The following is a 26,990-nucleotide window of genomic DNA, read 5'->3' as shown; positions in this document are numbered from 1 at the left end:
CGGGTACTACAATCACTTTCAAATTACTGTAGAGCGGTGTATCCCCTTCCCCTCCCCTCTGACTGGCAGAGTTGGCAACCGGATGACGAAACACTACTGACTTTGTGATTAGTAGATAGGTGGAGGGTGGCGCATTAGGCCAAAACACAACATGACAACATCAACATCAGTTGAGGGCTGCAACTTCACTTTTTAAATTACAATATCCTGGCCAGACTACTGTTGTCAGTGATATAAGTATTTGAAATGAACATGATTTCGTAATGTCTAGTGACATATCAGGGCAATTTTATGATTAATTGAAATACAATTTTTACATACGGTTCCTTTAATAAAGACATGTCAAGATGGTGGCCTGCTGGCCATTTCGGTGCCCTAAGTGAGTGGCTTTGAGTGAGTGACATTTAAATGATAACTCAAACACCTAAAGTAAAATAAAAGGCCTATTATTTACAGACCATTACTGTGTATTTTTAAACATTAATTTCTGAAGAAATGCTGTTTTACTTATAAATGGTGCACTGTCACTTTAAGAGCATTGATCTTTACGTTGTCATAATGCCCTTTTGCCAGCTCTTATTTGTTTGAGTTACATTGATAGCACAATATTAACAATAATATGCACAATGTTAAGTTGTTTTAAGCAACCTTCATTGCTTTGGAAATGGAAGTATGCAATGACATGTTGCTTCACATTTCGTTTTGCGAATACAAGTAAATTATGAGCCTGGTATCCACCTAGCTATCTGAATGGAATGCGTTTCAGTCGACTCAGCATATAATGTGCTTCATGTAGCCTAAATGCTTGGAAAACGAATGATTGAAGACCCACCAATTCTAGTACTACGTGGTGATTGAGAAGCCAAAAGGTATCAAACTTGCATGTAACATCGTGTTAGTGCATTTTGACATTGTAAACGTTATTGATGAAGAGTGAAACGCAGTTTGCAGTAAAGCTACTATTCATTGGTTACATTTGGGTGCCCCCTCTGTCCTTTGGTGCCCAACGCAAAGTGCGTGATGCGCGTGGTGGGAGCGGTGGCACTGCCAGGCTACACAATCTTTTTCTGCATTTCTATCCCTTTATTCTCTTCAATTTAAGTTCACAGCACAAAGCTGAAATGCACAACAGCATAGTTTGTGTTTTATCAAGAATCAAAAAGATTAGCGTGGCACTACTTTAGATGTTTCATTAATTTACTTGTGCTATTTCGCGAGCTGAGAGATCTTTCGGTTTCGCACACAAAGTGCACTAACTATTATGTTCTTCATAGCCTTGTCTCTGACAAGCTGAAAATAATGAGCGTAGGCTTATGTCCATCCTGCAAATAGAGTCCGCCTGCGAGTCTGCTGCAGCCACAGTCATATTCAACCAGTATCAGGAGATAACGTTCTACTATTTTGCGCGGATTTTTTCTCCTCTGTTGTTCTCGCGTGGTGTTTGCGAATATGTATCAAAACAAAACAAGCGCTTAATTTTGGGTTAAACTGCATTGTAACGCGCATTACTGAAGTTTGTACCGAGTAAATATTACCCAATTTTTTTTTTGTAATGCCTTACATTACCGCGTTACCGCAAACAGCAATATATTACAGTAATTACATTACTTTTGTAACACATTACTCCCAACACTGCTCATAGCACAACACATTATTATTATATGCATGTGATCAAAATGGGTTATGGATGCTTCAAAGAATAATTATTCTGAATTGGATACAACATATTTGATAATCAGATAGACCAAACAGCCAGATCGTTCAAATAGGCTGATGTCTGATAGGCTCTAGCTACATTTCTAACGAGCAGGTGACCAGCATGGAAAAGCTGGATGAAGATGCCTCTGTCAAGTGTCAACCGTAGCCTACAGAAGCAAAGCCTGTGGTGGTGATGTCCATAAAGCGAAGGAGTGCCTGTTGATTATACCACTAAAGACATTGCTGAAATAAACTATTAAGCTACAGTAGCCTAACAGTTTTATGTCTAAACTACAAATACCTAAACAGAGCAGAACAGCAACCTTGACTCATGACCTTTTGGGTTTACTTCCTGGGTTAATAATCACAAAATGTCGACTTTATATCTCTTAATTATGACTTTAAATCTCATAATTACGACTTTACATCTCAAAATTATGACTTTAAATCTCATAATTATGACTTTCAATCTCAAAATTACGACTTTATTTCTCATTATTATGACTTTAAATCTCATAATTATGACTTTAAATCTCATAATTACGACTTTATATCTCATTATTATGACTTTATATCTCATAATTATGACTTTAAATCTCATAATTATGACTTTAAATCTCATAATTACGACTTTAAATCTCATAATTATGACTTTAAATCTCATAATTTTGACTTAGTATCTGGCAGTTTTTTTTTTCAAGTGGCGGAAACGGGCTTCCATAGGAACTCCCCCTATTACCGTCGGTCCCGTATTTCCACCGTCTTCCGTATATGTGTCACTTATATCCATTTCTATATAAACCAAGACAGCGGACTCCTAAAGAGACACAACCACCCACACCATAGGTGTATCTAAATTAGCTATGTACCAAAAATGAAATTTTACCGTGACTCAAAGAGCTGTAAACAGTGTTGTAAGGCTGCGTGTACACAACCGCTTGGAGCTCCAGTGGAATTTTAATTTCACGACAAGAATTCTCGGTCTAACCGTCCATGTGCCGTTGAAACGGTGTAAATAGGCGACCCATCAGGCCAGAACTATAACTCTGTGGTAAACAAAATCGGATATTCCAGGCAGTAAATGCTCCTGTTAAGAACCAAACCAGATTTTGTTCAAATCTACACACCTATGGCTACTGAAAAATGTAAGGTTAATTTAGCAAATGTTATTTTGAAGTGTTAAAAAACATCGTTGGTTTTAAGAATTTCTGAACAAAAGTGGTGATAATTGGGGGTATTACGATACATCTGTCCTTTGTCAAATGTGTTATGTTCCAAGTAGCCTATGCGTAATTCTGCTGCATAAAGTTGTATGTTTATGACATTCAAGCAAGGAAAACGATGATTTGAAGACATCTGTTTCGTTGGAAGGGCAAGGGGTAGCAACAGGGCAACACAGAGACAGGCCTGATGGCAGGGTTGTTATGAGAGTATTAAAATATGGGATAGCCTATTCTACGGCAAGACAGCGGGGGAAAGTTAAAATACATGATAAACACGGAAAAAGTTGGCATGCATTGTTTCGGTCCCCATGCACAGGGATTATTTGTCATATTATTAATCACATATGATTATTTGTGAAATTGTGCAAACAGGCGCAACACATTTGAAAAGGAAGGACTGGTAGCATGCAAGCTCACGAAAGATTGATTTAATCACAGTGTGTGGCTGTGGCGCAAAGCAGCGCGGGCGGAAGACAGGCGACAATTGGCAAGGGGAGGGTCATGTCTTTTTTAACAATTCTGTCGGAGGGTCATTGAACAATTTCTAGCAGGCAAGGGAGGGTCATGCAACTTTTGACTGAAGCACTCAAAATTCCTCCGGTGGCCCCTTCAATAAATAACGTCCCTAGATTGCTGCTGGGCTATATGTCTTGGTTCATGTCCGTTAACAACTCATTGCCGTCAAACGCGTAGCCTATCTCGCGGTTGCATCCATTACAAACAAACATGCAATGTGAACGTCTGGGATTGGGAAGAGCACTAAATGCTCTACTGAATAAGCACGAAGTCAAACCTTTAAATGAAAAACACTCTTTAATAATAAAAAAAATAAACCGCTAATGAAGTAAACTTGTGACCATCAAAAATCGTTTATCGCCTGTAACTCTGTGATAACAGGACGTAACAGGAAGGCATTTGGCTGAGCAACGGAGGTTAATATGCTCTATATTTTGTCCAAATGATGTCTGTCTATCATCGTTGCACTCGGAGAAAACCAGAATGTTTAATTTGTCCTGCGTTTCTTCTACGGCTGCAAACGGGATTCACTCGCAGTTATTTCTTATTTCAAATATTTCTTTATTAGGGCAGGGCAGGCATATTTCTGGCTATTAAATTATTTCTAAACCAGTCTGCTAAAGTCTGTAGTGAAGTCTGTGTAGGGTTTTCCAGGCTCCATTTCTTTTTACGAGACTCCCTGCTCACTTGAGCCATCTACCGGTTGTTTGGGTTGTTGCAGCGTCTCACTGGGAAAATACAAATTAAAGTTGCGTGATCCCACACGCGGACCGCGAGTGAAGCTGGCCAAGTCGAAGCACTGCCCACTGTAGCACTAGCTATCATGATGCTTTATATTCTGATCTTCTGACTAAGTTTACCCGGTAGCCTACTTATCTGAACTAACAACATGATCACTATCACTAGATATAAAGAAAATGTTGACTTTCACTCGGTGCTATTCTATGACAGTAACAAAAAAAGTGTCGTAACGTTATAAGCATAATGCATTAACGAGGCCTCTCAAATTCAGAAAATTGCATTAAACTAAAATCGGAAGACATTGTTATCTTTGTTAGGCCATAGGGTAGTTGTCATATAAATGCTGTAACGAAATTCGAAGTGTAAATATACAAACTTTATGTTGAAAGTGTAACCGCGACCGTTTCCCATAGGAATGAATGTAAAACATACCCTCCAAAACGAGACCTCCCGAAATTCAGAAAAAATTTCTAAATTGATATCAGGCAACGTTATTACCATTGGTAGATCATAGGGTAGCTGTGATATAAATGCTGTGATGAAATTCGAAGTGTAAATATACAAACTTTATGTTGAAAGTGTAACCGCGATGTCCATTGGAATGCATTGAAATGAATGAAGCGCAGATCATGTAGTCCCCAATGTGACGTCATCACCGAATTGCGTAAAAAAACCCCGCTAATGCTAAAAACAACAAAAACTGGCATTTAACATCATTTGGAGACATTTTTAAAAATGATATACATATATTGAGTGCTTTATGTACCCATTAATCAACAGTGGTGGTTAACCTGCAACACAGGCTTTAAGGCAGGGGTCTCAAACTTCCGGCCCGCGACGTATGTCAAAATAATAATGTAATCCGGCCCTTGAGGGAATTTTTAATTGCGACAAAAAACGATACTGATTAAAATAGACGATAGATCCAAGTACGGTGACAATTCTAATTTTGTTTTTATTTTGTAGTTGAAAAACTGATGTACTTGTTTACAACAAATACAAATGCTGTTGTATTTTGTTATTTGTCAATTCAACTTCAGTAAACCACCCTTAGTGCTTCACTTTGAATATGAATGTTTCAAATAAATCTGTGATTTTAGTACCCTCTAAGATTAAAAGGTGACAGGGTTGGTGTAAATAACAACTATATTAATACATTGGTTTACCAAGCACATGGGGCCAGAAGTCTAGATTGGAGCCCCAAAACATTTTTGGCATGTGAGCAAGGATGGATTACTGAATGAGCCTACCGAGCCCAAGAGGTCAAGGGACCCTGAACCCCAAGTAGTTGTGTGAATTCACTACCAATAAGTCAAAAAGCAAAAGGCTATGAATCTGAACAAATTTAGGTACTGCCCTTCTCCAGCTGACCATCCCAAAAATGCACCAGAATACAGGAAATCACATCTAACCCCCCCCCCCACACACACACACACACACCCGTTTGTACCCACATTTGCACAAAGAGGGTAGGGGGAGAGGGTCCTTATGCATCTGTGTCCAGGGGGACAGTAGTTCATAATCAGTCGCTGTATTAATACATAACCTCACTGTATTAATTTATAATATGACATTATAGTGTGAAGTTGTCAATTATCACCAAGCACAGGTGACTGCGTTGTGGGAGGGGGCCCCCAAATCAAATTCTGCTTAGGGCCCCCAAAAGGCTTGGGCCGGCACTGCGTATGACACATACTCACACAGTAGACATATGTACGCTTCCATGCACAGGCACATACGCAGGCACGCGCACACACACACACACACACACACACACACACACCCACACACATAACATAAACATAACACAAACAATCAAGAATTTCTCATAATTATGAACAGGCAAGATGGAGGTGGGGTTGTATAAAATGAATTTTACATGTGAAATCTATGAACTAATCATGTTTTGGTACTTGTTGTCTAGCAGATACCAGTGAGAATTGAGTGTGGATAATGCAATTTAGTGAGACAGTTAGAATCATATAGGCCTTTCAGCGTGATTTCTTTTTGTGGAAAAAATGTGCTGGACTGGGCGGCGGTCATATTTTGTACCGCTCTGCGGTACATCTAGTTTTATTTATAAGCTACAAGGTTGCTAGCACAGGTGTCTAAAAATAGATACAAATACTTGCACTTTCTGTTTGTAGTTTTGTGTTTGAAAATACAGTATTTGAAAAAAACATTGCATTTTAGGAAATAGCCGTTCTTTTTTGTATTATTCTTTAACACTGATGTGGCCCTCCAATCAGATGACATTGGCAGAAGTGGCCCCCAGCTCATTTGAGTTTGAGACCCCTGCTTTAAGGTCTACCTGATTTCTATCAATTCTAGTTTTTCTCCACATCTTATTGCTGCAGCATGTTAATCCTTCAACATTTTACCTTCGACACTTAAATCAGGCTTCAATGATTCAGGTCCTTTTCGGTGGTGCATCGGTGCAGCTGTGGTTCCTTCTCATTATTCACCAGGATGTCCAGAGAGCTAATTGGATCTGGATGCTTCTGCATGTGGCTGCTGGCTCCAGGGTGGGGATGTGCAGAGTACGTTCCTGTGACCTGCTTACCCTCCTTGTGTGCCCTTGTCATTGCCCTTGCTGGTTATCCTTGCAGCCTCCTTTGCCTACTGCTGGGTCTCTCTCTTCATGGCACCCTTTCAGCCCTCTGTGAGACAGTTGGGCTTGAAACCTTTTTGCAGTGGAAAGGATAGATAGATAGATAGATAGATAGATAGATAGCAGGGTTTCCGTTGTCCGGTAATTACCGGACATTGGCCGGAAAAAAAATGAAATGTCCGACAAAATTAAATCTCTCCGGTCAAATTGTCCGATTAAAATTGGCTAATAATCCCGTCCCCTGACGCAATCTGAATTTGAGAATAAGCCTTAGCCTAATATGTAAGCCTATATTATACCTCCTCTGGCTATGTTTTTAAATAAACAGGCTCTACCGTTTGAAAAGTAAGCTATTAAACAACACGTAGCCTATGCAGCATTTCAAATAGGAAGCGCACGCTTAAAACGTTCAAGTTAAACAACAAATGAGTGAGGCGGTTTAAACATGGCCAGGCCCAGGCAGACTAGCCTTAAAAGTTTTTTCAGAGGCCAGACGTGATGGATGATGATAAATTGGTAACATCTGAAGCCTCAGATGTCCGGTCAACTCCACCACCACCAGATAAAAAGCAGAAGTGTCGGGCGTATCTGTCGGAATCAGTGACATTGGGAGTTGCGGGGGGTGCGGCCGCTCCAAGACACTGTCATTCTCCGTGTACACTGGACATGCAAAGTGTTCTTTACCCAAAGCATACAGTAGGCCTATGCGTTCTCTGTCTATGATCTGCAGGGTTAGGGCCTCCTCGACGAGGAGATTGCTGGTCCGCGGATAATTTCTGGCACAATTAAACGCTATCATTGAACCGCGGCCAAAAGAAAAAGAAACTAAACATTTCCCAGAATAGGAAACATTTCTTAATTTATTGTTATCAAATAAAGAGGCATAGCATTAGGGGGTAGTGGTGTGAGCGCTTATTCTTGTGTGTGCACATCTGTGTAAGTTAAACAGTCACCAATGGAGATAACGTGGGTAGCAGCAACAAACAACGTATACCTTTTTAGAACGAACGAAGCGGACTCTTGCTGTCCATGAAAAGATACTGGCTAGATCTTGTTAGGCATGTTTAAGTTAGGCTAATGAACATGTTGCATTCTATAGGCTACAACCTGATTATGTCATTCTTTAAGCTACATAGCCTGTTTCCAGTTTTCCTCAATTTGACTAAGAAGCGATAATAGGATATTTGACCGGCATATCATCAAAATGTCCGGAAAACGAAACCTCTGCCGGTCACTTTGACTGGCACCATTTTTGTCTAGCGGAAACTCTGATAGATAGATACTTTATTGATCCCCATGGGGAAATTCAAGAAAGACCATGGTGCTCTAGTAGGAGCTTGCAGGAGGTCTTTATCCACTTTGTGGCAAAGCAAAATCAATAGAAAAGTCAATGACATCAATAGCACAATGAAGGAAGTAGCTTAATGCATTAGCAAAGAGGCAGTTTTCTTTAAAAGGGTATGTTCCATATGACAAAAGTGTTTAAAAAGTTCAGTGGAAGTCAGAAGTTCAATACCGAAGTTACCACTGGCCAGAATTAGTGTAGTTTGTTTCGTCTGACAACATACTACCTTTGCCTATCACTTTATATAATCTATTCTTAGCATTGCTCATATATAAACTAGATGTACCGCAAAGTGGTACAAAATATGACAACCGCTCAGTTCTGCACATTTTCTCCGCAAAAATAAATAACACTTATCAGAGTGTGCACATAGTGTGTGTTTGTTTTTGTGTCTATGTGTGCTTTTCTGTGTGTGTTCGCTTGTAAGTGTGTGTGTTAGGGTAATGGGATGTGCTTGTGTGTGTGTGTGTGTGTGGGCCTGCATGTGTGTGTGTTTTTATGTGTGTGTGTGTGGGTATGTTTATGTGTGTGTGCCTGTGTGTGCATTTGTGTGCGTGTGCATGCATGTATACTGTGTGTGTGTGCGTGTCTTTATGTATGTGTGTGTTTATGTGTGTGTGTGTCTGTGTGCGTGTATGCGTTCGTGTGTGTGTTTGTGCGTACGTGGGTGGTGTGTGTGTGTGTGTAGCTGATATGGCCCCCCATGAACGGAATTCCATGAAACTTGGCATGCATTCATTCAGTTTCGAACATGTCAGCCAAAGACACCAGTGATTTCAATGACTCGTTTTTGCTTTTTCATTTTAACTAGGTAGCACTATACCTCAAATGATTGGATATGGGATGGGTTGACATGGCCACTTGAGACCAACATACGAAAAAAAGTTGGCCCTATGGTTCTCAAGATATTCACAGTTCTGTGTCTGGCCTACCCTCCTTTTGGGGGGCCTGGTGCTGCGGGTTGGCGACGCATCAAAGCAAAAAACAATGGTTCTGTGTCATCCTTGGGAGGCTACATGCCTACCAAATTTCGTGCAGCCCGATCTTTCAGTGTCCCGGGAATCGTTGACACAAATGTACAGAAGAAAAAACAATCTGGAAGAAAAAAAAACTTTGCTAGGGCGGCGGTCATAATAAAATACAACTGAACACACATAATACACGCAACAGATACTCTTCACTGTGGTTAAGACAAGAATACTTGTGTGCATGGTTTCATAATGAGTCATGTAAATCCTATGTTTTACTCAGTCATATTTTGATGAATGCACCACACATACAGTAAGCCTGCAGGAAACCCACTAACTCCACTGCAGCGGATTCCTCCCAAACCACAGCCATTCAATCCCCGGAAGCTGGCGCGATAGAGCACACACTTTTCACTGCGTCTCCTCTGAGTGATGAATTATGGACTATCCCCCCACCAACACACACGCACAAACACACACACACACACACAAACCTGTCTGACAGATGATTGACAGGCTGAGTGTCCACATGCCTGGGCAGTGACGCCTACAGCATACAGTACCTACTGTAGTGCTGAGGGTGTTAGTTGGCTGGGGTGTAACTAGAAAAAAAACCTTGAGCATTTTCAGTTTCTATATTTTAATTCCCCCAAAAATGTACACTGTCTGAAAGGTTTCAGGGCACCTGTCAAGCAGGGAGCCTAAGTTTTTCTCCTCTTCCTGCTGCCCTGGTGGTTGGGTCCAGTGTAGGAGCCAAGGAGACACTTGAAGGGAATGTAACCCATATGCCCTGCGCCCCTCCAGTAAGAGCAAGAGAACTGAAAGGAAAGGAAATGCTGGAGGCAAAATGTGCAGTGATGGAGAGACCAACAGAGAGAGAGAGAGAGAAAAAGAGAGAGGAGGAAGGTAAATTAAAAGGCACTTGGAGGAGAATTACAGTAACTGCTCTTATTTACTCTTGGCCGCCGCCGCCACCACCATTGCTTGTGGCCCCGGATGCGGCCCTGGCATTTTTCCCTGATGAGACACTCAGTGCTGCAGGCACACTGATGCGCCCCTCTGCTGGAAAGCACCAGCAAACGCCAGGGCCTCAGCTCTCCTGAGCCACGCCACCTCCTCCTCCGCTACTGACGTGTCCTGACTGGCAGCTCCCGCCCCCCCCCCCCCCTCCACTGAGTGACAGGCATGAGGTTGAACACACTTTCATCATGAATCAAAAGAAGGGGAAAACTCCTTCCCCTTACCGGCCCCATCTCCACAGAGTCTGTGTTTCTTTTTTTTGGCAGATTCTTGGTTTCTGTTGTCTTGATGTCTTGGTGTTGGGAAGTATAGCATTCTTTATAGACAGCAGGACAAAGCAGGGGGGGGTTGTATATGGAACATGCAGCTGAAAGGTTTGTCATGGAAATGGATTGACGTGATTCATTACCCCCCCCCCCCCCTCCATCGAGACCAATCGTGTTAACATCTGTTTTCCCATGACATGAGGCGGATCTCAATCTCCACCTTGAGAAATATGAACCTCCACACACACACACACACACCTCTGCTCTCCATGTATGTACTCATTCCAAAAACACTAATCCCATCCTCAACCACTCCCCTGTGCATGCACACACATGCATATACAGACAGACAGACAGACAGACACACACACACACACAAAGTTCTGTAACACAAACATAGATACATGAACACACACACACACACATACTAAACATACACACACATATGCACATACTTCTTGCAAACATTCCTATTCCTGTGGAAGGATGGACACACACACACACAAAAGCATTTTTAGGCATATCTTCCACCTCCTCATGCCAGGTATGTGCGACCTGCATAGCCACTGTCACCCAGTATCCACCTATCTCCCCTCCCTCCAGTAGTGCACAGATGGATGTTGTCAAAAATCCATCTTGTCAGTAGCCTACCACTCGGTACCAGGGGTTTAGTGATAAAATAAAAATAGGTGGGTAAACTATGAATTCCATGATCAAGGTGTGTGCCGTGACATGGAATTAAGAGTTTAAAAAAGACATTCAGGGCCTGTTTGATGATGGTTCAATGGTATTAAATGTCTCAGTGAGAGTTGATGAGTGTACTGTTGTGAAGGTGGATAATGCAGTGTGGTTTCGGAATTGTAAAACTTGCATTTGGTCCATAAACAATCAGGAGGTGGATAAACTCTATTTCTGTCAGTTCAGAGGTGGATAAACTGCGTTTAGCCTCCACTACATCCCTGGTACCACTGAAAACTTCTAACTTAAACCTCCTCCAGGGGTGGTTTAAATTAAAATGCTAGTCCAGCTTTATCCTGGGTTTAAAATTACTGGTGCAACAGACTTGCATTTAGTCTAGGTTTAAGTGGAAAATTAATCTGGGATTAACTGGGGTTTAAATTTAACCAGAGTTTAATTTAAACTCAATTTAAACTAGGTTTAAGGTTGGTGCAACATAATTAGTCATTAACCCATGATTTAATCCAGTTTAAAAGTTAAACCACGTTGGTGCAACCCACCCAATGTTAGATTTTTTTTCTCCCCTTGAAAACTGCCTGAGCACAGCCAACAAAAGTAATGAAGCAAGTCATTCTGATCCGATGCGTATCAATCAAATGACTCACTGGTGGGGCAGGGCAGAGCGGTGGATCATCAGTCTCAGCCATTACTTAATGAAGCTGCTGGCTTTGAGGGCCTGGGTGGCCGGTGAGGGTGGGAGGGGGTAGGGGAGGAGTCCGGTCTAAGCCTGACGCTGCACTGACCTCCATCTCCTCTACGCCCACAGTCATTTTCCCCTAGGCCATTATTCAGTTCTCAGACATACTGACCAGTCACTGGTGTCTTGGCCAGAGTGCTCACTCACCAGCACACATTGATTTCAGTCCCTTACATTCGTCATAGGTATCAATCAAACTTGCACACTTGGTGTGTAGGTGGGGGGCCTTTTGGCCAGCACAAAGAGTTGGACTTGTGTGTCTGAAATTGAGTGTGCAGCAAGATGGAGAGAAACGAAACGTTCAAACTCCCACTGACTCGGATAATGACGCGTAGACCGAAGACCAGGTGTTCCTTTTCCTTCCATTCCTTTCCACCTGTCAAGCAACTGCTTATAATGAAACATTCCTCATTACAGTTTTCACCCTCGACTTTTTTTCCCCCTCCACAAAGTGCCCAGTGTTTTTTTTTTTTTGTTCCAGCCACACTGATAACGAGATCAGCTGGTTGGAGACATTTTGATTAGGCACTCATTTACAGTGGTGTGAGTGGGAGTCTTGGAACGGCCTCGGCGGGCTCATTTCCTAATTGCTTGTGCGTGCTGACTGCCTGAGCTCGCTGCAAATGAATAGCGCCCGTAAAAAGAGCGAGTGGATGCTACAGTAAATCACAAGGCCCTTGTGCCTCTGCGACTCTGCCACTCAGGACAAGATGCAGGAAGGATGCATCTCCCCAACTTTGACTCAGGAAAAAGGACTCTCAGCATATATTAGCTGAAGACGCATTAAAGGCTGCGTCAGAACGATACATCAGCTGGCTGTGCTGCCGCCAGGAAGGAGATGTGAAGGTTATACACAGCATTTTTAGCTGGAGGTACTCCATACTCATCCACATGGTTTCCCAGGGAAAAGAGGAGTGTAGCCTTGAATCAAACTTAAAGGAACACAACAACTTTCGGAGGGAAATTAGCTTTTTGCTGTCTACCCCAGAGTTAGATAAGAGGATACATACCCTTTTGTTCTCTGTGGGGTTATGGCAATTAGCCTATAGCTCCAGTTTACGCTATAGGTATATAAGGTGCATTACTCAACCTTTGAAGGTGCATTACTCAACCTTGAAAAAAGATTAGATTATTTGATATTTTTTGAGTTTAACAACCAGTAAAATGCACCCCTCCCTTGACTGCTCCTTCTGTTGATTACCTTGTTGTTTCCCATTTACAGAGCCATTTATTTTGATAACACACACAAAACACACAGAATGCCACGAGAAGAAGAAATATGCTGAAAGTCAAGAACCTCCACAAAATCCAGATTTCATCCAGGATTAGGTTTATAGTAAAACAGGCTACTTTTCAAACAGTGACAGTGTTATCTGACTGTCAGAAGGTTTGACTGATTGTTTCGATGGATGGCTATTCTCGAAAGCCCACCCCCCCCCCCCCCGACAGATTGTCAGTGGCATATTTAGTGTCAGCGGAACATTTAGTGTCTGTGCTGTATCTTTTCACATCAGTGTTGAGCACAGATGAACCTTACTTCCGGCTTTACTCTCTGCTAAAGGTCAGCACTTTGCTCAATATTTCCTTACCATTATGGTGTACGACAGAAAAAAAAGAGGATAAATCACTTACAGTAACACAAAATCTGCTGAGGGGCTTTGGCTTCGGCTTTATGACTGGCCTGGCCAGCCTCATCAATATTTTAAATGCATTTTCACAGCTTCTGTTTGCTGATCAGCAGGATTCTGTATGATAAATAGGCCCTTCAATCATGACAGTTTTAGGAGTTATCATGAAACAAGGAAGTAGGTTAATTTTGATTAGTGTTGGCAAACTCCATCTGTAATCTATAAATGACTTTCATCTGCAATAAACAGGTGAGACTGATAATATTGTTGAATGTTGTGGTCTGGATTAGTATGAAAGCCTGAAGGATAAGATTCAATGGACTTTGAATTAGGGTGCATAAACAAAGTATGTGTGTATTTTTGTGCAAGAGCATGTGTGTGTGTGTGTGTGTGTGTGTGTTGGTGCGTCAGTTTGTGTGTCACCGGGGGGCCAATGAGGGCATTGCGAGAAAGCGATTCTACCTCCAGCCACCACTCCTCACAATGCCACCAGATGGGGTCTGTTTGATGATTGTTGACTGTGCTGCTGATAGCCTACAGGAAACATTGCACCTCTGCTCAAACAGCAGATAAGGCCCCCTGTTTCCCCCTCTACTGGAATGCAGCAATTTGCCAGGCCACTCTCTTTTTTTTGGTTCTGTTTTGCTGTTGCTCGACAGAGAAAGAAAGACCGCTGCGAGGAGAGCGCAGAGACGTGGAAGCATTCCAGTGCACCGTTCAGACCCACACCAGGTGTGAGAGCTACCCTCCAGTTTGGACTTGACACTGCAGAGCAGGGCAACATCTGGCTACAAGCAGTCAGCTAAACACCCCCTGCTCACCACACTCTTTGCTCGGGTCGTTGAGTGTAAGAGGAAATATGAGGGGCAAGTACTTTGGTGTGTTGTCTTCAAATGTACCACAATAGTATAACATTACATTACAACATGCACCATGTACACCATGCAACATCACATTACAACATGCACATGTACCATGTCCTCCCAGCACACCTGGGTGTGCTTTGTATTATACTTGCCATATTGCTTTAATGTTTTCCTCTTCCACCACATTTGATTTTGTGTATTTTAGCAACATATGTTGAGCTACACACAGTTCTTTCAGTTCAACATGATCTAAGCCAGACCATCTATACCAGGGAATTATTGGAAAAAGTCACTCAAAAGAAGAAAAAGCTCAAGTTTTTCCTTGAGCTTAGTTTACCTCGGTGAGACACACGTTATAATTATGTGAGCTCAGGAGGGCTCTGAGCTGCATTTATGGCTTGCTCGTGCGGTGGAAATGATGGGGCCTTAATTGCTTTGACGTGTGTATCGTAAGCTTGCCATTATGGTTGGCCTCGTTTGTTCTGTCGCCTTGCTGACAGCGAGGCAGATTCATTTCCTCATGTGCTCAGTCACTCCCAACACAGGACAGCCCGTCTGTGGGAACACCAGGGAAGTGTTGCTGGTCATTGCTAGCCATGGTATACATGTAGCAGGTGCCAACGAGATACCGTATCTTGCCTGGCTGGAGACAGGAGAGTGTCCATCGGAGTGATAGATGATGTCCTTGTCTCTCTCAGGTGTGGACAGAAGCAGGGGGCAGAGGCTGAGGGGGTGGCAGGAGAGGCCCACCCTGCACTGCGTCTTCCTCGGGGGGCCTGGCAGGCAGAGATACCCTGCCTCCATTCTCACAGCCTGAATGCCAAGCTGGGGAGGTTTGCTATGCCGTTCCCAAGCTGAGAGGCCTGATAAAGGGATAAAGGCTGTCTTCTGTAAAAACAAAAGAGTAACAGAAGGCTGTCTTGATAAAGCTGGAATTTTCAATGTTTGTGTGTATGTGTGTGTGTGAGAGAGAGTCTGCATGCATTTGTGTAATTGTGCATCTGGGTTTGCCTGTCTGTGCATCCTCACTGGCATAAAATTAGTGCGGAAATATAAAAATCCACTTCCCTTTAAAATTCACTTTATGATAAACAACAATTCAGTCTAATTATCTACCAAGTGCTTACCGCTATGAGATGCTTTTCAACTTTCGTGAGTCAAAATGGTTGGAAAAAGACTAACAATAATGGCTGAACTTGGCAATTTATGACTGCATTGCATCTTCAAATCCCAGCTGGTTTACTGTAGCATTTGCATAATTTTGCACCACCAGTTCCCGGCACACCATAGAAATGCACTTTTATTGTTTTAAAAAAACAACAAAAAAAACCATCTCCGCAGTCAATCATGAAGCAACTCCCTTAAGACACAGTCATGGAAATTAGAGATTGTCTGAAATAAAAAAAGAGTGTGTAGGAACATCCCAAAACAAAACAGTGTAAATCTGGCTCTAAGCCCTTGGAGTGTGTTTGCTTGGTGTGCTGATATCCCAAACAATAATTGTGCCAGATTTGTGGCAGCATTTCAGTGACAAAATGCCTGTGTCAAAAGTTTTTTTACAGACTCAACTGCTCAACAGCCTGTTTACATGCGATTTGTTTTTCTTCAAGAGAAATATTTGTGGCTAGGGGAAAACTGTCAGGCCCTTTGGTGTTGCTGGGACACAATTCTTCATGTGATTTGGGGAGGGCTGCAAATGAGACAGCCATGCTGTCAGTACTGGTTTGCAAAATGTGTATTTCAACAATTTGTTTGTGGCCTTCCAGATATTTTTATGTCTCCCCACAAGAGAATTATTGGGAAACCATCCTTCCCTTGAGTGAGCGTTTTTTGAACAGCAGATCCCAGAAAGAGTAAGGATGGTTTCCGTAAAGAGATAGTTCTCAAATGAGGTCAATTACAAAGAGCTGTGCTCATGTGGGCTGCTCCATGCTACCTTGGAGACGGTGAGTGAGAGGAGTGGAGGGCGAGGAGGAGAGGCAGAAGGAGTGGGTGGGAAGAGCTCTTGTCTTGTTGAATATGATGCAATGTGTGTAAATGCCTGAATTTGCGTTGCCATTTGAGTTGAGCTCTCTCTCTCTCTCCTCCAACCACCTTCCGCCAGTCTCTCAATTTCCTTTGTGCAGTGGAGTCCTGTAATCACTCACATCACTCAATCTGCCAAATATTGTTTTTTCCCCCCAAACATTTCCTACATTTGTTTCCCCCCCCTTTTAAATACATCAGGAGGCTTAACTGATATTGACGCAGTCTCTCGAGCTAGCAAACAAAAACTTGTGTTGTATAAATAAAAGGTGATATATAAGGACCATTATAATAAACTAAACATTTTATTTTTTTATAACACATATTTTTTTATAACACGTATTATTGCATTACTGTCTAGACTGAGGCAGCTCAGGGAAGATGAGGTGTATTGCCATTAAAACAAATCTCGGGATAATTTCTACAAATGTCACATCTGTCGGACTGAGCATAGCCAACCCTGTCATTTTCCAAGAATAGATGAATGGTTAGTGAAATTACAGCTTTTAAAAAGTGGAAATTTACGCACTGTCTGTTTTGGACAGGGAGCTGCAACAAAAACACACATGGGAGCATTTATATATTGTGAACATTAGACTCCCTAAATGGCCAACATCTTTATTACTTTAGGCAGCTCTAGTAAATTATAGTTTTGGAGTAGTGATCATACTCTTATAGGCAAATTAGATCTTAACTTACTAAAATAAATCCGTTCAGGGCAAAATACATCCATGCACATCATGAACCCAGCAATTCTGACATTGCAGTTCAGTCGTCTGAGACAGCACCGCTCCCTCTTTGCCCGCAGGAGTCGGCAATTTCCTCCGTGCGTCGTAGGCGCGATCTCTCCAAAGGGTGGCGTTTTACACCACTTTGGGGAGTCGGTCTACGCACCCGCTACCCCCGTCTGGTCTTATCAGCAATTCAGATGGCATGCAAATCAGCAGCCTCCCTCTGAAAGAGTAGAGTGTGAGAGGGGGTGAGTGGTGGTGCAGCGCATTCCTTGGGAAAGAATCCTGCTCCTTTCTTCTTTCCCCACCGGCTTACCGCGAAGTAGCTTGCTCACCAGACGCATGAGGTTTAGACGCAACAGCATTCATTTTACGGACTGCAGGGAAGTTGGAAGAAAGTAAATCGCATCACAAAGCCGGATTATTGCTTTGTTATTTTACTGCAACAGTCGAAAGATTTTGCCACAAGTTAGCTACTTTTTGTGATCCGTTTTTGTGATCATGGGCACACAACGGAGACAGACTATTAGACACTTGTATGGGTGGACAATCCTCATTGTCGCTGTTTTGTCTCAACGTTGTCATGGAACTTGTCCGGAAAAAGAGCTTCAGAGACGAGAAGAAGAGGCGAACATAGTTTTAACTGGGACTGTGGAAGAAATAATGAACATGGACCCGGTGCACAATACGTATTCTTGCAAGGTAAGAGTGGGGTAATCGGATATTTGAATATGTTGTTCAATTTGTCCATATTCACGGCATATAAAATAACTATTAAAAGCCGGGGTTGCAAAGTTCATATTCATGATAAAGTGATGAAGCACATGACTATTTTCCACATGAAGCCAAAGCAACTAAACGAAGTGGTCATTACAGTATCTCACCGACTTCACCGAATTCACCTGTCAAAAGGAAATGGACACCTGTCAAATTACTTTGATGGTCTGTTCAGATAACATTACGCTTCTGCTCTTTATCAGTTCGGTATTGCGCTGTGCAGGTTACATCCATCCATTCAAAACCGCACATACAATTCAGACAAAGGTTCCCAGCATTAGCCGACTGGAAAAATCTAAAATAAGCTGACATCATGATCCACTTGCCAGTGGATGACTTAGGTTTTAGTTCAAGGCATGCCATCTAGCTCATACTGATTCCAAGCGACGATTGCATGATTGGTAATGTCACCTACTTTGGGTGTTGTATTTCGTCTGAAATGGCGATATCCACTTTGCTTGATTGGATAGCCTGCATGTGGCAAACAAACTGCATGTTTTCAGTGTAACAAATTGCAATGTAACTTTCCGCTTCATTAACTTATGAGTATCGTCAAAGCATAACATAAATACATAAATTTAAAATATTGGAGATGCTTGCACTTGTTGATAACCACACGAGAGATAGGAAGTGACGCACAGAATTGTCAATAAATTGCCTCCGAATCGGACACTGTCCTGTTATGTCACGATCTACTCCATCGCAAAGGAGCCAGTACTAAATGGTCTCCATTGTTTTTTTTATTTATTTAATTGAACAGTTTACTGCCTTGCATCGTCTTTCTGGACTGCCATGCGCAGTTTCCATTTGATATTCTAACATATTAGTAATTATTAGTAATATATCTCACAGCTATTTCCCAGTCGCACTGCATCAAATGCAGACAGCATTACATATGAAAAGCCAATGTAGCTTTCTGATTGTACATCTGGTCATAAGATGTTGAATAATGATGACATTCATAAGCTGTGCACAGTTCCAAAGATCATATCAAGATCAGATGTGCTTGTCTATTTTTCCCCCTTCAGTAGACTAACATGACTCAGTGATTCAATTGGGCATGACATAAAGCTATTATATGATAAACAATATCCCAACCTTCTTTCTACCACCTTCTCTCTGTTTGACTGCCATGCCCAGGTGAGGGTCTGGCGTTACCTGAAAGGCAAAACGATGGTCAATGGGGAGGTCCTGCTGGATGGTGGCAACAAGGTGATGATTGGTGGTTTCGGGGACCCTGGCATCTGTGACAACCGGGTCTCCACAGGCGACACCCGTATTTTCTTCGTCAACCTGGCACCCGAGTATATGTGGCCTGCTCACAAGAATGAGTTGATGCTGAACTCCAGCCTGATGCGGATAACCCTGCGCAACCTGGAGGAAGTGGAGAATTACGTGGAAGGTATGTGATTATTGTAAACTCTCATGTTAAGTTGACACTCTCCTCCTCAGCCACACCATGGCTGGCAAAATAGTCAAATCAAGAACACAGCTCACTTTATGACATGTTTGGCCTAACTAAAAGTTATTCACAGATGGATGCATGCAACAGATTCAATGGATCAAAATCTTACAAAAATGATGAGTGTTTGTGATCATCATGAATAATTTATGTGATACTGTGACTGTTACAAGGCCATCTGGTGTTTTTTGATAAACGAAATAACTTTTTCGGGGTTGACCTGAGTCATTACATCTATTACTGCTGCATTATTACTACCGTAATTTCCCAACATTTAAGTCTTTACATTGATTTTGCAAAATTTCTTCAGCTATGAGGTTATTACATGGGGCAGTTAATATGGTATTAATATGGTTTCGTTTTTTTAACTTGCATAAAACACTGTCCTGCGGTTTATACACAATGCGGCTAATACACAGGAAATTACTGTACTAGAATGGTTGTATGTGCGTTAGAGAAGGTGGTTGCTTGCTGATTCACTAGCTGACAGCCATGCTCTCCAGGCAAAGTGACCAACTTGGGAAGGTTTCAGGCCCTGAGGGGGTATGGTTTTATGAAGTCAAGAGGAGAGCTCCTAAAATCTTAACACATAACCTCCAGCTCAAAGCCTTTTACTGCTATCAGAGTCTCCCACAGTCTGCCACATTTGCCCCTTGTTCTCACCTTTTAAAAGGCAAAGTGTTAGTGCAGTAAAAAAAAGGCCCAGCCAGTACACTTCTAAATTTATCCACGCCGGGGCTGCCGAGGCAGCAGGAGGAAATGGACATTAAGACAGAATGAATAAATTAGGCTGGTCCACACTCAGAAATATGCCATCTTAAAAATAGTTTTTTTGTGCGAGTGGCTTCCTGAGTTTGGGTGGGATTGGACAAGCAATCTATTTAAACCAGCTGCAGTCCCAGATTCCCGACAGTGTTTCGGAGTAAAAACGGACAAATAAATAAAGAGAGAGAAAAATAAAGAAAATGGTAAGGCAGAAACTCTGGGGCATGAAAGCTTGCTTGAATGGCTAGCTTAAAGGAGATTCCTCGTAACGAGTCAGGACACTGTAGCGGCCACACCAATCCTAGATATGCCATAACATCTGCTGTGGGCAGGACTGATTCTCCGAGCCCTTGTACCAGCCAGACTGAGTGTGCTCACTGCGGCTCAGCTCCTGCCCGCTCTCTTAACAATGCTGGCAGCCATTCAAAGTTCGAGTCTACCACACATACTGTAAGCCGGCATGGAAACCAGAGACAGGCGAAATTTAGAGCATGAAGTTCTCTCTCTCTTTCTCTCTCTCTCTCTCTCTCTCTCTCTCTCCTTCTCTCTCTCTCTGTCTTCCACTGTGACAGTGGACCAATCAAAGCTGCCGAGGGCCCCAGCTCTCAGCAGCACTGGTTCATTGTTCTGTCCATTGCTTGGCAGGTGATTCCAATGGCCCCGGCTTGTTTGCAGTGTTTAGTAGAATTTGGCACAAACATAAAAATTCCTCTGCTTGTCTGTCCAGGCACGAAACAGTATTTGGCTTGCAGTTTTTATGCTCTCTTTCTCCGTTATCCCCAGTTTTTTCCCTTGCTCTTGCTCTGGAGTGAGGACTTTCTTGGCTCAGTCAAACACTGCTTCGGGTATGTTCTCTTGTTGTGGTTTGCTTCAGTTTGAAGTGGTTCGTTTAAGAAGCAATTCAGCGGAGTGCCATATTTCACAGGAGCATATAAAAGGCTAAGTGCTATGCCCCGGAAAACAAATGCTGTTGTTATCACCTAGGATAACATACCCTGTTAAATGAATTGCACTCTCTTCACTCTACTGTTGTCACCCTCAGATTTGTCTCTACCAGAAAGACATTATGTAAATGTAATGTTTAAATGGTAACAAATGTCTCACAGTGGATCAGATGAATACCCTGAGGTAAATACACATGCTTTTAGCTCTTTCTAAAATCGGTGCATTTTTATCAGGCTCATTCTTTAGCTCGTTTACTTTTGCTCATAGTGAATTAGGTGTCATGCCATAATTAGGCTATATATCACTCCAAAAAATAAACATACTTTAATGTAGTGCCATTTAAAAAAAAAAAAAAATCTAACCTTGGGTTGTATCCAGGTCCTGTACAAATGGCATGAATGAGATAGGCAGTCTATGGGGGATAGTGCAGCAAGAACAAGACTGTACCTGTCAGGGAGAACAATGTATCCTCTTCTCTCTCCTCACCTCTGACAGGTAGATAGCGAGGAAAATTTCAGAGATTCTTTTGGAAAGGTCAGGAGCGGCGCTGTCAAAAACCCTTTGCCAAAAGGCAGGAAAAAAAGAGCTTTGTGTTTTCATTGTCACCACGAATGATGAGATTGGGAGGGGTTTTGAGACACAGGCGTGTGTGTCTGTGTCAGAGAGTGAGAGAGAGAGAGAGAAAGAGAGGGAGAGAAAAAATTCCTGGTACAGGTGTGGGCTGGAATGCTGAGGATGTTTTGCTTGGCACTTTGTGCCTGGAGAGAGCATGGCCAAGGCACAGAAGAGACACCTCCAGGCATCGCATTCTCACCGGCCTCTACCACAGACCCACAGTGCCACAGGCCCCAGGCCAGCTCCTTACGTGCAATCACTTAGCTAATGCTTTCATCTCCTAAAGTGCTGTAGCCCCAAGGCCTATTTACTCGGCCCTCAGTAAATACGCTCAGTAAAAAGTGTCCTCATTTTCACCTCCTTCCCAGAACGAGCCAGTTGGTTTTCCATCAGTTACCTGGTGTTTGCTTTGTCTGTTTTGACTGCCAAAGCGCACACAAGGACTTCATAAATCAATGAAAGGATGAGTGATTATTGCTAGATCCCACTGTCAAGGAGAGATTTGGATTTCAACTTAAAAGTCAAACCAAATGTTTGCTTGTTTGGCAAAGTTGGCAAGTGAAGACTTGTTGTGCCATTCCTGTTGTTGGTGGCTATGTTTGCAGAACAGAATCAACCAAACTATTGTCAGATTACACCTCAGCTTGTAGATCTGTTAAACAAGGGGGTTTTGATATTAGTGTGAAGTACCCTAGGACAAAAATTGCGATGCAGTTGCAGTAACACAGAGCCAAGTGGATAAGAATTTATATTGTCACTACAGGCTTTTGTTTCCTGTGGTAATGAATGCTAATGTTAATGTTTATGCATGCCTGTAACAGAGGGAAGAGGAGTAGAGAAGTTGGGGGAGAGTGAATGAATGCATGTTCGTATGAAACAGAGAGAGAGAAAGAGAGAGAGAGGGAGAGAGAGAGAGAGGGAGAGAGAGAGAGCGAGAGAAGCCCATCCCTTGATGGAGAGGTGTTGAATGTCTGGGTAGATGCTATCGCACCCATTTTTTATCAGCTGCTTTTTGTTTTTTCAACTCCACTTAATGCCAGCACAGTCTTCCCATCCCCTGCTCTGTCACCGCAGGCTAACAAAGGCGGTTTTATTTTGCTCTTCAACATCATTGTGCACACTCCTCTGCCATGTTTTGAGATCTCTCCATCCCTTTCTCTTCACCCACCCAACTCTCTCCCCCCCCCCTTTCCATCTCTCTCTCGCTCGTGTGTGTGTGTGTGTGTGTGTGTGTGTGTGTGTGTGTGTGTGTGTGTGTGTGTGTGAGGGATGGGGCCCGTCTCAGGTTCTGCCCATCGTGTCGGAGGCCATTAGCTTAGTGGAGGCCTCTAGGGCTCTCTGGCTGTCAGCAGGTGGTCCTGGGTAATGATGAGCATGCAGGCTGTCCTGTGGAATGCTCCGCGTGTTTGAGCCCGGGGTGTCCCCCAGTGGGGCTCCGGCAGACCGCACTGTGCCGGGCCTCGGCCTTCTGGGAGCACGCGGCTTTGTTCCAACTGTTTGTGCAGGGAGGAGGCTGACCTCGCAGGATTGGGATTTCACTACACATAGACACACACACACACACACACACACATACACAGGCTGGCACATAGATATACAGTATGCACACACATGCTCACATACACACACACACACACACACACACACACACACACACACACACACACACCTACACACATACTCGATATACACATACAGAGAGTCAGTCAGACACTCTCTCTCTCTCTCACACACACACACACAAACAGACAAACACACACACATACACACAAAAAGACACATAGCACACACTATACTTACAGAGAGTCAGACTGACACACACACACACACACGCACACACACACACACACACACACGCACACACACACACACGCACAAACACACACATACACTAACACAGACTGACATCCAAGCCTGGATCTGGTTCCTGACTAAGAAGGTAATGATTAATAGATAAGGCGTAATGGAAAGGGGAACCGGGTTTCCTCTCCTCCATGTTTCCTTCTCTTTTGAATAGAATTGATTTCTGAATAGAGCCTGCATGAGAATCATGTCAATGGGGACTTCTCACAGACACAGAGTTTTATTAAATGTATTATTCTAACCTGATTCAGCTTTTTGGCCCGGGGATTTCAGAGAGCGTTTCACGCAATGTCCAAAATTGCTCACTTAAATGAAAATGCGAAGCTTCAGGCATTGGCTCATGAGCCGCACGCAAAGCCCTGATGAAAAAGGTGGTGGTGTCGTCGCCACATGTCAGCAGCCTTGCTGTTGTCTTTGTCTTTGTATTCCTCCTCTTCTTCTTCTTCAGGACTCGCACTAGCCAGACCTCTACATGTGTGGGTGTTCTGGCCCACCAGAAGGAACAGATTAAGGGCTGTTACAGACTACTCTCACATGTGTTGTTTAACAGCGCTCGTATATCCACGTCCATTTTACATGGGCCTGTTCGATGGTGAGGACAGTTTTCATAACAACCAGCAAACACAGTCCAGAAAACACTCCTGGTGCTCCACTCATAGTTTTCAATGTGACCGTGGGGTTCGTGTCGGTATTACATCTCGTAACGCACAAATGCCTCTTTGTGCGTGGAGCCACGGGGGGCCAGTAATCCCCACTGGCGAACCCTCAGGCCCTTGGCATCTCTCGAGAGGGTTTTGTGAGGTTGGTGCCTGCTGAAGTGCTTGAGGTGGAGTGTGGGGGGGGGGGGGTGTGGGGGCAGGTAGGGGGCTGAGGGCACTGGCAGCAAGTGGATCTGGAGGCGGTGGAGGACTAGGGCTTTGGTGGAGAGGAGATGATTGGAATTCGGGAAGCTAGTGGTGGGGAAAAGAGGTGGACAAATGGCTGTGTACCTGGCTGTGTAAGAGGTGTACCTGGATGCCAGCTATCTCTACCTAGTCTCTGTTTAAAAAAGATGAAAGAGGGACACCTGCTTGGAATGCTGATGAAGGCTTTACTGACAAAGCCTTGACATACCAAGAAGCAGAAAGAGGCTTTGACTTTCTCTGTCTCCTTCACTTCACACGTGATGAGTGCTGTCCCAAAAGGAACATCTCCACTGGTGGGAAAGTTGATTCATTACTTGGTAAAAATCATCTGATCACACGTCTGATCTGTCTCCCTTGTGAGAAGGGCTGCTCGTCTACAATGGCTTTATTGCATAACAAAATAGAGGTTGAGGAGCCCATCTCTATTTTTAAATATTGTTATTGATAGAGGACTCATTAGAGGAGTTGTTGACGCTCCTCCTTTCCAGTGTACCGCCAGTTGGGAGAGTTGTTGGTCATGATATGCCCCTCGTTCAGAGATTTAGTGGTGAACAGTGTAATGAGAGAGTTAACTTCTGGAAGACTTTATGTTTGCTTTGCTGCTTAAGCCTGACTTCCTGGGAAATACCCAACCTCTGCACTGCACCTGAGTTAGGCATTATCCCTCTATACGCAGAGCCTTGAATTCAGCTGCTGCTGAAGCAAAAGACATAAAAAAGAAAGAGAGAAAGAAAGAGACAGAAAGGAGAGACAGAGAAACAGAGAGAGGTGTGAGATTCTTTCAAAGACACGATTAAACTCTTGTTTTCAGAGAGGAAATACAGATTTGGCCGCCGTGCTCTCCGGGCTTGGAGGAGTAGTGAACTGGAAAACCTCTCGGATTCCAGACACAAAGGGGGCGAGCGGAGACGGGAAAGTGCAGGGCTTTGTGGGAGACGCGTTCCTTGAGATCCGTGACAGCATTCTAGCCCGGATCTGGTGTGAAAGGGTGCACAGCTGTCGTGGTCAGTGCAGCTAATCACCAGCCTTGCCAGTCCCAAGGTCACCGGCTTTGCCTCCAGCCTCTCAGTGGGAGGGCAGTAAATCTGTGATTCAGGGTTTGGTCACATCCCTTACTGATAGGTATCGGCCGGCCCTGTGAGTAAGATCCTTTGGATTAGACAGAAGTGTTTCCTCATAACTTGCGAGTTGTATGACAGATAAAGAAGGTGTGCTTCTATGCAACAATTTGGGAAACATTGAAAGTATATATACGCGGGCAAATTATAGCATACTCCTCACAAATGTCAAAAGTAAAAAAATCCAAATTATCTGATATTTGCCAACGAATACTTAATATTGACTCAAAATACGCCCAGTCCCCAAACCCAGAACTTTACAAGGAGCGTTTAAGGCTACAATCTGAATTTAACCTTTTATCCACTGATGAGGCTACATGTCTTCTTTTGAAATCAAGGCATAACGTTTATGAATATGGGGACAGGGCGAGTAGACTGCTGGCACGACAAGCTAGACAAGCTGCGACCTCCCGCTCTATTACAAAGATTCAGTCAAATACAGGACAGATCTTGATAGATCATGACGACATAAACAAAGCTTTTTTGGATTTTTACTCTGACCTTTACACATCGGAATGCAATACCGACAGTAATGAGGCTTTTTTTGAAGGCCTTACTATGCCTGCTGTGTCTAAGGAGCAAAATAATATCCTAAATGCCGACATTTCAACCTCTGAGATAATTGCAGCCATACAATCAATGCAAAATGGTAAATCTCCCGGGCCTGACGGATTCATAACTGAATTTTATAAGAAGTTTTCTCCACAATTTGCTCCAGTTCTCCAAGCGATGTTTAGTGAGGCACGCACATCTGGTATTTTGCCTATGACCCTAAGACAGGCCTCTATCTCATTATTAGCAAAAAAGGATAGAGATCCATTGCTCTGTTCATCCTATCGTCCTATCTCATTGTTAAATGTGGACTTCAAAGTATTATCCAAAGTTTTAGCAAGACGTCTGGAAAATTTGGCCCCAGAGATAGTCTCACCTAACCAGACAGGATTTATCAAAGGGCACTCCTACTCAAACTTAAGAAAATTGTTTAATATTATCCACTCGGCCAGGTCGGAGCGCCCGGAAGTAGTAATATCTCTAGACGCGGAGAAGGCCTTTGACCGGGTTGAGTGGAAATATCTATTTTTCACACTCAGGAGGTTTGGCTTTGACGAAAGTTTCCTTTCCTGGATTGAACTACTCTACTCAGCCCCTTTGGCGGCTGTTATCTCGAATAATACTAAATCTAAATATTTCCCCCTGGGAAGAGGGACAAGACAAGGGTGCCCTCTTTCCCCCCTTTTGTTTGCGTTGGCCATAGAGCCCTTAGCAATTGCCCTTCGACTCTGTGATGGCTTTAAGGGAGTACTGAGAGAGGAGCAGGAGTTAAAGGTCTCTCTTTATGCAGATGATTTGCTTCTGTATATGTCTGACCCAGCTCTATCACTCCCTCATGTCCTTGATATTCTGAAACAATTTGGGGGAATCTCTGGTTATAAGCTAAATTTACAAAAAAGTGAACTTTTACCGATA

At 43.1% G+C, this 26,990-nt stretch overlaps 1 protein-coding gene across 1 annotated transcript in view; it reads left to right on the top strand.

The window, feature by feature from the left end:
- The first annotated feature begins 17,333 nt into the window (after positions 1–17,333).
- agrn (agrin) overlaps positions 17,334–26,990 on the top strand; it is a 224,918-nt gene continuing 215,261 nt past the window's right edge. Inside the window, exons 1-2 of the mRNA XM_076277338.1 lie at positions 17,334–17,775; positions 18,991–19,252. Coding sequence (XP_076133453.1) covers positions 17,575–17,775; positions 18,991–19,252 — 463 coding nt within the window. The 5' untranslated portion in view covers positions 17,334–17,574. The remainder of the gene's footprint in view (positions 17,776–18,990; positions 19,253–26,990) is intronic.

The sequence above is a fragment of the Alosa pseudoharengus genome, unplaced genomic scaffold (assembly GCF_046254945.1).
Source record: "Alosa pseudoharengus isolate Yale_2024_CS ecotype anadromous, Long Island Sound unplaced genomic scaffold, YU_APseudo_1.1 YU_APseudo_1.1_scf_9, whole genome shotgun sequence".
NCBI classification, from domain to species: Eukaryota; Metazoa; Chordata; class Actinopteri; order Clupeiformes; family Clupeidae; genus Alosa; species Alosa pseudoharengus.
Note: the sequence above shows the minus strand (reverse complement) of the source record. Positions and strands in the feature narration are given on the sequence as shown.